The 12,271-nt window shown below is 30.1% G+C and overlaps 1 protein-coding gene across 3 annotated transcripts in view; it reads left to right on the forward strand.

The window, feature by feature from the left end:
- Nucleotides 1-7,778: 7,778 nt before the first annotated feature.
- LOC108764637 (gastric triacylglycerol lipase) overlaps nt 7,779-12,271 on the forward strand; it is a 20,858-nt gene continuing 16,365 nt past the window's right edge. For 2 of the 3 annotated variants that reach the window (XM_018512964.1, XM_018512966.1), the window contains exons 1-2: nt 7,779-7,926; nt 11,415-11,725. In XM_018512964.1, coding sequence (XP_018368466.1) covers nt 11,522-11,725 — 204 coding nt within the window. In that variant the 5' untranslated portion in view covers nt 7,779-7,926; nt 11,415-11,521. Of the gene's footprint in view, nt 7,927-11,367; nt 11,726-12,271 lie in introns of those variants that run through there. The other variant, XM_018512965.1, reaches the window with a different exon arrangement.

A 12,271-nucleotide genomic window follows, 5' to 3' on the forward strand; every position in this document is an offset into this window, starting at 1 on the left:
ATTGTAAATAATTCGGATTAAGTCCGAAATGACTGAATTAGCCTGAAATAATGTCAAGTATGTAATATTAAACCTCGCATGTCAAGTTTAAGGTCCTTATGGGTAAGTATATGCATTTTTATGCCACTTTGATTTAATTGGAATAGTTTATTGGAATTTGTTTAAATAATTAGTTTGGACGCTGAATAATTCTTTCTGACTGTAAATAATTGTATGATGCTACTGAATAATTAATTAAATGGTTTTCTACCAAAGTTTTGACTTTCTTTAATTTGAAGGTTGTGTCCTTGTCTAGCTTACGCAATAATTATGCGTTCTCTTTCTAACTAAGTAGAAGTGTTCCAATTAACTCAGAATCGTTAAAATAATTACAGAATGAGTAAAATAATTCGGCCAACATGCCGTTGTGTCAAAATAATTAAAATCATTGGTTTAACAAACCTTTATAGCAAATAATCGCTCTTCGGCGGCTTTTAATAATGTTTTTCTTTTCAGGGTCTCCAGATCTATCTCAGTGTCTTTGCATTGGTAGGTATAGGTAAGTATTTTTATATTCTTTATTCATCTTTCTTTATAATTAATTTCTATGTTTATTTTTAGGTTATCACAGTGGATACAACTAGTTCGCCTTGGGTAAGTATTTCTATTCAGGATATTTAGGTGGGTTGATCTTTGTCAAATAATTATAACACGTAGGAATCTTTATTAAAATAATTAAATCTATGAATAATAATTGCTCCAATGGCTTGAACTTCACGAAATAATAAAAATTATTGACCTACTGGTCTGGTAAGTGATTAAATCATAAAATATATAACATCACCGATATTTCTTTTTAATTATCGCATCTTGCGTTCGGCGTGACCTTTTAATATAAAATAATCATAAAACGATATCTTTTCGTAAATAAAATAATAAATTGGTTCATTAATCCCGCTTTTGTGCACTCTATAGGCTGCGGGTTGTTAGCTGCATCAGGTGTTGCTCCTGGAATGGTGGTCTCGCCCGGGTGTTTGTCCGGTGTATCCTGTATGTCATCTGGAATTAGTTTCCTTGCTGCCAAAGTGACAAACTGGTTTGGTGCCACGTTCTCCGTATCCTTCTGTAATTAATTTAGTCCGTTTTGAATTATTTGCTGGACTGCGGAAAATTGCTATCGGTCGCAGGTTGAGGTATGCGTTTTGTTTTTTATTAATCTTTTAACTCTTTCTTTTTCCTTTATAAACTTTTCAACTTAAATAATTTTATTAGACATAAACTTCCGTTCTTTCTTAAAACGTATAACATAATTATTGCTTTTTCTTTATGAGCTTTTAAAACATTAAATAAATCTTTTTCTTACAGCCTTTTATAGGATGAGACCTTTTACAAAATGATAATCGTAATAAACTGGTAATAAAATATAATGTAGTAAAAATTATGTTAATAATTAGTCACGGGGTGGTTCTCATCAGCTGCTTATTCTCCGTGTCTAGTCCCGTTGTCGGTTGCTGTTCCGCTTCCATGGGAAATTGTTTCCTCTCTGCCGGTGTCATAGTAGCCGTTTTCTGTAAATGTTGCGGGTTTCTCTAATTAATGGCGTGAAGCAGGAAAAATGCACACGGTTGCACAGGAACGTAAAATGATCCAGGGTTTCTATTTTATGCACCACATTGTGCAGATAATGTATATCGTTATGAATTGTCTTGCAATGGATTTTCCAATTCATGAGTCTATACAGAAGTCCTAGCTCCATCAATTTCGTTTTCATAATGCACGGCTCGTTTTCAAAGACGCGGTAACGTCGAAGAGCTTCCGACATGGAACCGTCGGTTCTAAGAGCGTCCAGCGTTAGTACCTCTTCCATGCGTAGAGACTGCTGATCTCTCACATACTCTTCATAATAGGCTTTTATGTTGGTAACGTACTGTCGCGTTTCTTCTCCTTTTTTGTACTCCTATTTAGTGTCAATCCGATATCCACGACATATCAAATACGCCGCTACAAACCCGAAATCACACGACCTAGCCATCTTTGCAGCCGTGTTATAGGCGTGTGCGAAAGTTATCACGTTGTCAAAGAATGATGGCGATGCATTTTTCGTAAAGTATCCATAATCCGCCAGGAAACCTGTTCTATACCGCTCCGTTTTTCCCCCGAGATTAATACATTCGGAGTACAAAGCATTGAGGGAATCATCTCTTTGACCGCTCAATTTGACCACGATCGGATCGTCCTCAAAGGACAAAGTGTCGGCGCGATGTAATTGTATTACGTCTACGTGGTCGTGGTCCACCTCGACGATCTCATGCAGAAGAGAATCCGCCACATTTTTCTCTAATTTCATTTCGTGCTGCGCAACGTAAAATCGAACACAAAGGGCGAAATTCCCCCGGAGTACCGGCGCACCAATGGTGCGTGGACCCCCGTGGGGGGGGGGGGGGGGGGGCCATTTGCCCCCCTTGGTACTTCTGGAGACCTGTCCTAATACGGGTCTCCGCTGGGGTACCGGACCCGAATATCGGCCGTTCCGGCTTACTGAAGTACCCTAAGCGCGGACCACGGAGAGGGACCTAAATTTCAAACGACCGTCACTCCTAAACTATTGACGTTGGGACAAAAGTGTATAGGACCTTTCTTGTTCCCCTTAAAAAGACGAATCCAACGATGTGCTGAATTTTGAGTTTACTCAAATTTGAAATTTTTTTAACAAACTTTTGAACTAAAGGTGTTAGACCAAAAGTGTATAAGACCTTTTATGTTCCCCTTGGAGAGACCAAGTCAAAAACCCCCGAAATTATCCAAAATCCCGAAAATTTCCCAAAACCCCCATTTTTATATAAACGTCCATAGTCTCGAGAGAGACTGATTAATTTGATTTGATACAATCATAATATATTTGAATTTATCTATAATGTGTTTATGAAATGCCGAAACGATCCTAGCTGGGTATGGAATGTTGTAATGAATCCGAGGATGGATTTGCTATTTGTAAACACTATACACTATATACTATTCAAATATTTGTAATTCAGAAACTAGACATAGAAATGTTCTGTGCTATTGCGAAATATCTAGTACGTGCCGATCACGTTATTTGTGATTTACTCTAACAATGATTTGATTTTAGTTAGGTTGCGCAATTTATTTTATTGCGGGGGTTGCGAGGTTCATATTGGCGCGCTCAGTCGTCGCGTACCGCAGCCCGTTGCGGCAGAACTTGCATTTGTTCTCTACGCGTTTTTCGTTATAGGTTTCTGCCTTGCCTAGATTCTTTCACTTGTCGCGCGCGCGACTTCCTTTTGTTTGTTTAAAGCTTCCTTCTGATTATGCTTATTCCGATGTTAATTTTGATGATATCTGCCGTGTGCTGATGTCTTTTGTGACTCGTGGTGCGCTTTAGGTTGCGCTATGGTACATTGCATTGGAGATACGCGTTTTTATTCATTTTTCTCGTTATACAATAGTTTTTAGTGGTGATTGTGTCGAAGTCAGCTGTTATGTTAGGAATTTCCTACCAGGTGGTGATAATGTTTATGCACGCGAGTGCGTTCCTTTTGCTATTTTTATTATTTAATGTTCGGCGCAGGCGCAGTATGCGCGGAGTTAGATCTCGATAGCTTCAACGGCATGTACTATAGTTTGGCACGACCATAGTCGGCACGCGCTATACCTACGCTCCGTATTCCGAGCTCGCGCCTGGTAAAAGGATGGGGCGCTATAGTGCACGCGCATCGGACGTTACAATAACAATTAAAATTTCTGATTATGCAAATTATTTTTTTTCCTCTTTTGTTTTATCATCACTTTTTATTAGGTATTCGATGGAAGATTTGTATTTGTCATTCCACTTAGAGGTATAATATTCTTTTTCTAGGTCTATAAAAACCTGATTATTTTAATGAGATGATAATTTATATTTAAATATAGTAATAAGAATATCTCCGATGTTTATACACACACACACATATATAATTATTATGTAACAAAAAATTTGCTGTAGACAATGCAATAGTCTATAATCTATAATAAAATTACGAAAGCTGATAAAAGTAAACATATCTGTATTTTTCTTGAAATATCTTTATTCAAATATAATATAAATTTTAATATATTTCATGTTATACATTGCAATACATACAGCCAGCTATGCTAGTATGCAGCTTATATCTTCAAAAGTACAGATTAAATTAAAAAGAACACAAGTATTTCCATCAATGTTTTGTTATTGTAACTGGCGACTATGTGGTGATGTATTTTATACCTGAAATTTGTACACGTGTAGAATTCCATACCTGGAAATCCGAAGAGAAACACATTTTTTGATAAAATAATGTAAAACCTAACATAAAAATATAAGTTGATTAAATCACATTTCTTGTGAAACTTGAGAAGAATTGGACAGAAATTTGTAATCAGATGTCTAGCGCATTTCATAAATTTCTGGCTCGTTCTTCTTAAATTTTACAAAAAATTTGATTCTCTATTTTGTCAAAACATCACGTTTTATTTCGACAATGTAAAAAACTATTCTCACAATTATATTGACACAAAAACTTGCATTCGTAAATGTTAGTAATTAAAATTGTACTAAATGTGTTCCTTCAATTTCCTACTATATACCACTGTAAGAACCCTGTATTTTTAAATTTCTAAACCTGTAATATTGTTACGTTAGCAGAAAAAAGTGCACGAATTTTTCATTCAAACCACGTATATTGTTTATGCTAAGCAGATATTGAATGAATCACACACATACTGCAAAAAAAGAACGTGCATAATTTTCAAGGTAAGCAAAACTTGATCGTATTAAATTTATACATTGACCCAATAGATTACAGAAAACAATTATGAAATTATATCTCTGAGCGGAATGACAAGTACAAACCTTATATTGAATATCTAATTTAAATATTAATGGAATGTCAGGATAACGGAGAAGGAAAGAAAGAAATATTTTAATTTACAACGCAGTTTGCTGCACAAACAGTACCGTATTAACTCATCACAACAATAAATTGATATTTATTCTTTTTAATGTAAACTTTTATGTATCGCAATATATTAATTTGGAAATGTTTAATACCAATGTTACGTTTGAGATATGTATTTAACAACAATTTTTATTTGGATATGTATTACCTACTACTGCAAATTAATGGTATTAAAAAGGTATGTTTTTTCATTTTACAATATAAGAAATGTTCAAACGACTCCTTTTTTCTCAATCAAAGAAACATTTAAGAAAAACTCAAAGATTTTAATTTATGTTCATTGACAATATATTTAGAAAGTATGTTATTATTTATAATACATATTTATTAGAACAAAGTTTGACTCGTATTAAAAATGATCGTTTAAACATAAATGATACATAATTAAATGTACACGTACTTAAAATTTGTAAATATCCACATCAATATGATACACAAACAACTTCAACAATATCATATATATATACGTATATGTGCATATATGTTGTATATATATATATAGTTTATCATATACAATAATATATATGGGAATAAATTCGTCTATGATTAAGTGAAATAAGAGAAAGTAGAATACAGACCTTTATAAAAAATAATATTAATGTATAATTATATTCATAAGATAAGATGAAAAACTTAAACTATAAGTAACTTTAATATACATATGTAAACTTATAAACAGTTTAAATAAGTTTAATTAACGAAATTAAAATATCATTTCACCGCGATGTGAATACACAACAGATAAGAAATAAATATTAAGTGGATTTTTATCAAGAGCTTGGATTTTTAATGCTGAAGCAATTCCGTGCGAATTTATGTATACCACAAATCGAGGGAGTAATTACTTAATGTAATCGTGGGACAATATCTCCGAAGTCATTATAAAATTTATAGAAATTCTCATGTATAATCCGATAATTACATATGCAATTATGAGAAATTATTGTGTAACATTAAATAAAATCGTTTATTTTACCAAATGATTTCATATGTAGTGAAGAAAATTATTTGTAATCAGATGAAATCAAATGAAATCATGTAATTTGTGGGACAATATTTCAGCTAGCGGTTACTTCCTCGCCACAAATCTAATCCTTCAAACTGCGTGCCGAATTTATTTTATTTTCGGACTTGAAACACAATCCTAATACAACTAGAGTAGTAATAATGTTTATATAGAAGCATTTTTATAATTTTTATAATCTTTAAATAACTTAAAATCTGTAAATAATTTTATTGCAAAATATATTACCTCGGCTGTGGATCGAACCAAGATCTCATTCCGTGCGAGAAAAGTTTAATTAATTTCTGTTAACTAATTTCAAAATAATGTTGAATATTATTTAGAATCAATGTTTGCCTTTCGATTTAAAAAAATGTGTCTTTCAGGATTTAGAAAGTTACTTTATTAAAAATAACTTGTCATATTATCCGTTATTGATTTTAAAAAGTAACTTTTCGTTACTCAAAAAGTACTCTCTAAAGCTTTAAAATGAACTGTTACTCTGAAGAGTGAAATCTCACTCCTAATGATTGAAAATTAAGTCACTCTTTTCCAAGACTAGCTCAACTTTCATTCTTTAGAGTGAGATTCTACTCCAAATAATTTGTAACAGTTGACACTTGTAATGAATTGTTATAACTTCCGTTTTACTTTCTTACTGAATTTTGATGATCCTTTTTTTAAAATGGCATCCAATTGTCTTGGTTACTAACTGACCAATTTAACATGAGTTATATAATGGTACACCTATTATATAACCTATATTAAATTGGTCAGTTAGTAACCAAAATAATTCTACAATAAGCCATTACCTAAGCTTAAGCCTTAAGCCGCCAGAAAGTGACTAATCATTATTCTTCTTACATACATTTAATTGTGATGTCAATTTCTTACGACTTAAGGCTTAAAACTTAGGAATAGCTATTGTAGAAAGCTTATAATGGTTATAATAAAGCTGTAGTTAATCAAACATAACACTTTCTTCTTTTAAAACTCACTTATACATGCACGTTCATTACACATGTTTGTACGTGTACCAAGTAATGATAAAAGTAACGATTATATTCGTTACCGTTATCCAAAAGGTAACAGAGTTACTATTAATATTACAAATAAGGAAATGTAAATAATGTCGTTAGTTAATCGTTACTGGAAAAAAATAATTGTAACGATAATGATATAGCAGACAACGCGTTACTTGCCATCCTTGACTTGTTGTATGACATCAGAGAAAATTTATAAGATCATTCTGTGATAAACACGCAACGTAATCGCTAAAGAAATGGGGATAATACAATGGTAACAATACAAGTGGGATTGATACATCTATAAGGGTTCTGAACGATGTACTTATTTAGTAGACAGCGGAATGAACAAGAGATCGCTGATTTTAATTGCGTAAAGTATCTGTATCAAAATATATTGTGTTAAAGCGTCAAATCTATGGAAATTTGGTGTTATTTGAAAATCAGTTTAATTGTGAAATATTACTAAAATTTTTTGCATCTAATAGAATCTTTCTCGTAGTAATTAAGAACAAATAGAAAATTGTAATCGTGTACAAATTTCATCGGCATCAAATATAGTGAAAAGGACATCGGAGAAGAAATTTATAAGAATATTCTCAGATAAACACGCGAAATCGCTAAAAAATAAAAATAACAGTGGTAATAACGGAAAATATCATTCATTTATTTTTAAAGAACACGAGATTGGATACAATATTTGTGTTATTTTTTGTATAGAAAGCAACATACGGTTTGAAGAATTATATAAAGAAATCTTAAATCCAACTAGTAAGAATTTAGTTATTGATTTGATTTCTGACTATAAAATATATATGTATGTTCAAATAAAGTGAGATGGTGAAGATTCCTTTTTGATGTTGGCATTAGCGACAGTGTATAAAAACATTTCGAACATCCAGAATATTGTAAATAATAAGATTTTGTAAGTATATCATTTAATTAATATTTATTATATATTTTCTTATTATAACAAAATTTGATTTATATTCGAATCCGAATTGTACATACAGTATGGACTCAATTAAAAATGATAAAAAATGTGTGTTAATGAGAGTACAACGTGGTTAACAGTAAATGTACAAATAATAGTCTAAAAACTTTTACTGCTTTAATATAAGATGAAGATGACATTGAACATTTCGACTTTTTGGAGTCATCCTCACAAATAATATAATATAATTTTAACATGTTTCTCTTCAATCCAGTAGGATTGAGTCCTAATTGGATCCTAGTTGAGGAAGGATAAGTCATTCACATCAGGTTATCGAATCTGAAGTGATAGGTTTCTCAAGAGATCGAAATATGCATGGAAATTTTTGGTAACAAATTAATCTTAGTAATTAAATAAGTCCACAATGAATTTTAATTTATAAGAAACGTTTCTTATCTGGAGACACAGGATATATGTTGAAAAACAAATTAATTTATATGATACATTAAAAAAAGTTTTTAATTTACGACAAAAGAAAGATAATTAATGTATTTCTAAATCATTTGCAATAAAAGATCCAATAAAAGATGAGTTGCAGAAGTCATCATCCAATCGGCTGAAAATCTAACAGCCAATGAAAGGGCGCATTGCGATAGCAGTCCAGATGACGGGGTAAAATGACACACTCATTACCTACTGATAACTTGTCGTATATTAAACGTATTACTATAGATTATACATTGACCAAAGTGAGTCAAAGAACGTCATAAATTATCTAGTTTATTTGTTTATTAGAAAGATGATACTACAAATTCGGCAACCTGCGAATGATTTATTCTTGCTGGACTGAAAAGAAGTATATCAAAAAATTGCTACATATGTGTGATGAGGATGATTCCAAAAAGACGTTTCTTCGAAACGTGTAATGTCATTACCTTCTTTTAATATTAAAATATTAAAAGTTTGTAGACTATTATTTGCGCAATATTAACCACGCTGTATTCGTTAAAAACTTGTGTTTTTCCTTATCTTCTTCATATTTGACGCATTCAGATGTTACGTAGTTAAATATGTGAATGGTTAAATCGTCGTATATACATTGACATAATATACAAACAAGTGTAAAAATTATTTTGTATACATAAAAGAAATTAATTTATTAATTAATATATAATTAATTTATTTTTGTGTGCAAATGATTGAAATAATATTAACTACAATTTTTTAAGTTTACAAAAAATAATATTAATATAGTATAAAAAATTATAAAGCAATTATACATACAAAAATTCAATTTTGTATGTATAATTGTTTATATAAAGTTTTAATGTTTAATTACGTATGTGTAAAAAATGTTTGCGTACACTTTAAAAAAGCGATACACTAAAAATTTAAGAAAAATTTACCAACTTAAATTACTTGAAATTTGATAAATTTTTTCTAAATTTTATGATTATTCATAACTTTAATTTATTAATTAATGAAGATAAAAATATGAATAAAATTGCAAAATAAAGTTTCAAATGTCTACTTTAAGATTATTTGAATGACAATTAAATGTTCTGACTAACAAATGTTCTGTCATTTTTTTTTAAATGACAAAGTGAGAAAATGCAAAATTGATAATCGAAGATTCGAATTTGCAAGATACAATTCTGACTAGTCAGTGTTACCTTTAAAATGCTTCGTTACCGAATTGGATGCGATAATTTTCCGCTGAGTTATTCCAAATTTAATTAAAAAAGCATTCCTAATTTAGTTTGCCTCTCCATATATTAAACAATAAAAAATTAATACTTTGCAGTTTATCGACAGAACAAAGTATCATCCCATAAAAAAAATATTAGTCTTATATCGACATATATGTATACCTATTAATTATTGCATGTAATTGTTATAGAGATAAAAATATAGGCAAAATTTTGCTTGGCATTGTAAAAACAATTACATTTACATTATTAAATAGCACAATATGAACAACATAATTAAACACAACATATCTTTACGATAAAGGCGGCTTTTATTCATGGCCAATGTACGCCAATATTAGCAAATATTACATATGACATGCAATCTACATGAATGTAGACCAATATTTAGCAACCAATATTTGTGCGTAAAGTCATGCATGTACGTATGTACATTAGCTATGTCTGAAGCCTCCTTAAAAAAATGTGCGGATCAGTTCGTAGTCACAGTTTGTTACAGTCAGATAGTGTAATATGTAGTGTAATACAGACTGTGTATATGTATACGTGAACTGCAAAGTATTAATATATGTATTAACAAATACAAGAGAACAGATAAATTATTTGCCCATTTGCAACTTTTGTTACACATCAGCAGCAGCAATGAACGAGAAAATACTAGCTAAATGGACAAAGTTTATTTGTTTGATGTAACTGATTATCAGGGTTGGCAGACGTTTTTATAATAAACGATTTGATAATGACGATAATGCAATTTTTAGTGACGGTAACGCTAACTAACTAAATGTTGAGATTGTACTAAGATTGGAAAAGTCACTTTGAAAAGTAACTTGTCACCAATACGTGTTTCCTTACTAAAATAAGTAATAAGAACCGAGTAACGCGTACCGTATTAGTAACGCGTTACGTGTTATTCGTTTCTTATTACTTATTTTAGTAAGGAAACATGTATTGGTGACAAGTTATTTTTCAAAGTGACTTTTCCAATTTTAGTACAATCTTAATATTTAGTTAGTTAGCGTTACCATCACTAAAAATTGCAACGTCATTATCAAATTGTTTATTATAAAAAGTAACGGAAAAGTAACGTCTGCCAACTCTGTTGATTATTCAATATTAGAAGTTTGACCGGTCTTTATTAATAAAAGTCGATTGTTGTTTGAACATTGGTTGAATGTGTCAGTGAAATATTGTGAAATTGCACGTAGTCTTGAGATTTCGTATGCGTTACATAATGTCCGATTATTGTTGTAAGACTATGTTTCTGCATATATGTAGACATGTACATAAAAAATAAAATTTATGGGATTGTAATATAGACTGTTTGGAATAGTCATAAAAATTATACAAAGAGAGTTAATTTTGAGAAAATATTGACTCTGAAAATTGATTTTATTTTATTTTATTCGAATTATATTGTAGATTGACGATAAAGTAGATTGACTTTAGTCGATAATCGATGAGTAAAATATATCTTTCTTTAAATGATTTTATTAGATTAATTTAATAATAATCGATTAAAGTTTTACTTTTTTATTTTTTTACAAAGTAAATTTTATTCAGTTAAACAAATAACAAACTTTTAGAACTTTTTAAACAAGCTCAATAAACCTTATAAATTCTAATAAATTTATCATTTAATTATTAAGTATTTGATGTAAAAAATTGAAAATTAAAACAATCCAAAATTTAATAAATTTCTTTGATATTTACATTTTTTAAAAACAACGAAAAAAAAGAGATAAGGGCTAATATCAATTGCATTTATAGGTTTCTTGAAAACGGAGACAGATAACACACACACACAAAACTTATATCAAATAATATTGTCAGTACTTACAAATCGTAGTTTACAATCGCGGATATTGACAATAATAATGACAATGGGCATGAAATTTGCTTCCTTCGTATTTATGCTTACTGTAGTGTTGCTGGAACCAAAACTAAATGTCCATGGACAGTCGATATCCATTCGGAAAATGATACTCAACTTTATATTTCCTAAGGATTCTGATGTAGTTAGAGTAAGGAAGCCAGAAGACATTAAAACAACAATGAATAACGTAACTACATTGGATTTTGTAAGTGCGAGTTTGTTTTTTAATATTTCGTCCCATTAAAAATATACTTGGGAAAATAATAGCGCAATTAGAAGATTAATTGTTTATACAAAACAAAACTTTATTTCTAAAAAAAAATGTTTTATTGCATATATGATTATCAGGGTTGGGTAAGTTAACTTTTTTTTAAACTAAATTAAGTTAAAGTTAACAAGTTAAGTTGAAAATTTAACTTAGTTAAGATACAAGTTAATTTATAATAAAATTAATTGAATTAAAAGTTAAGTTGATAAAAAAAAGTAATTGAAAAATTAAAAGTTGAATTTGTTTTTTTATATTTTTTAAATTCATGAGTTTCGGTCTTACAAATAATGGAAAAGACAAATATATACTTCATTTAGAAAATACTCTATATTTTATTTACATGTTTTCTTTATGTATATTCTTTAGTATATAAGATTCGACTATGAATACTAGCCTGTGATATGACTAAAGCTTCAAACACAATACGAGAAAGTAGCGATAGTAATAAGGAATAATAGATTTCAACCTATCAGAAACTATAGA

This window comes from Trachymyrmex cornetzi, unplaced genomic scaffold, assembly GCF_001594075.2.
Source record: "Trachymyrmex cornetzi isolate Tcor2-1 unplaced genomic scaffold, Tcor1.1 scaffold441, whole genome shotgun sequence".
Classification (NCBI taxonomy): domain Eukaryota; kingdom Metazoa; phylum Arthropoda; class Insecta; order Hymenoptera; family Formicidae; genus Trachymyrmex; species Trachymyrmex cornetzi.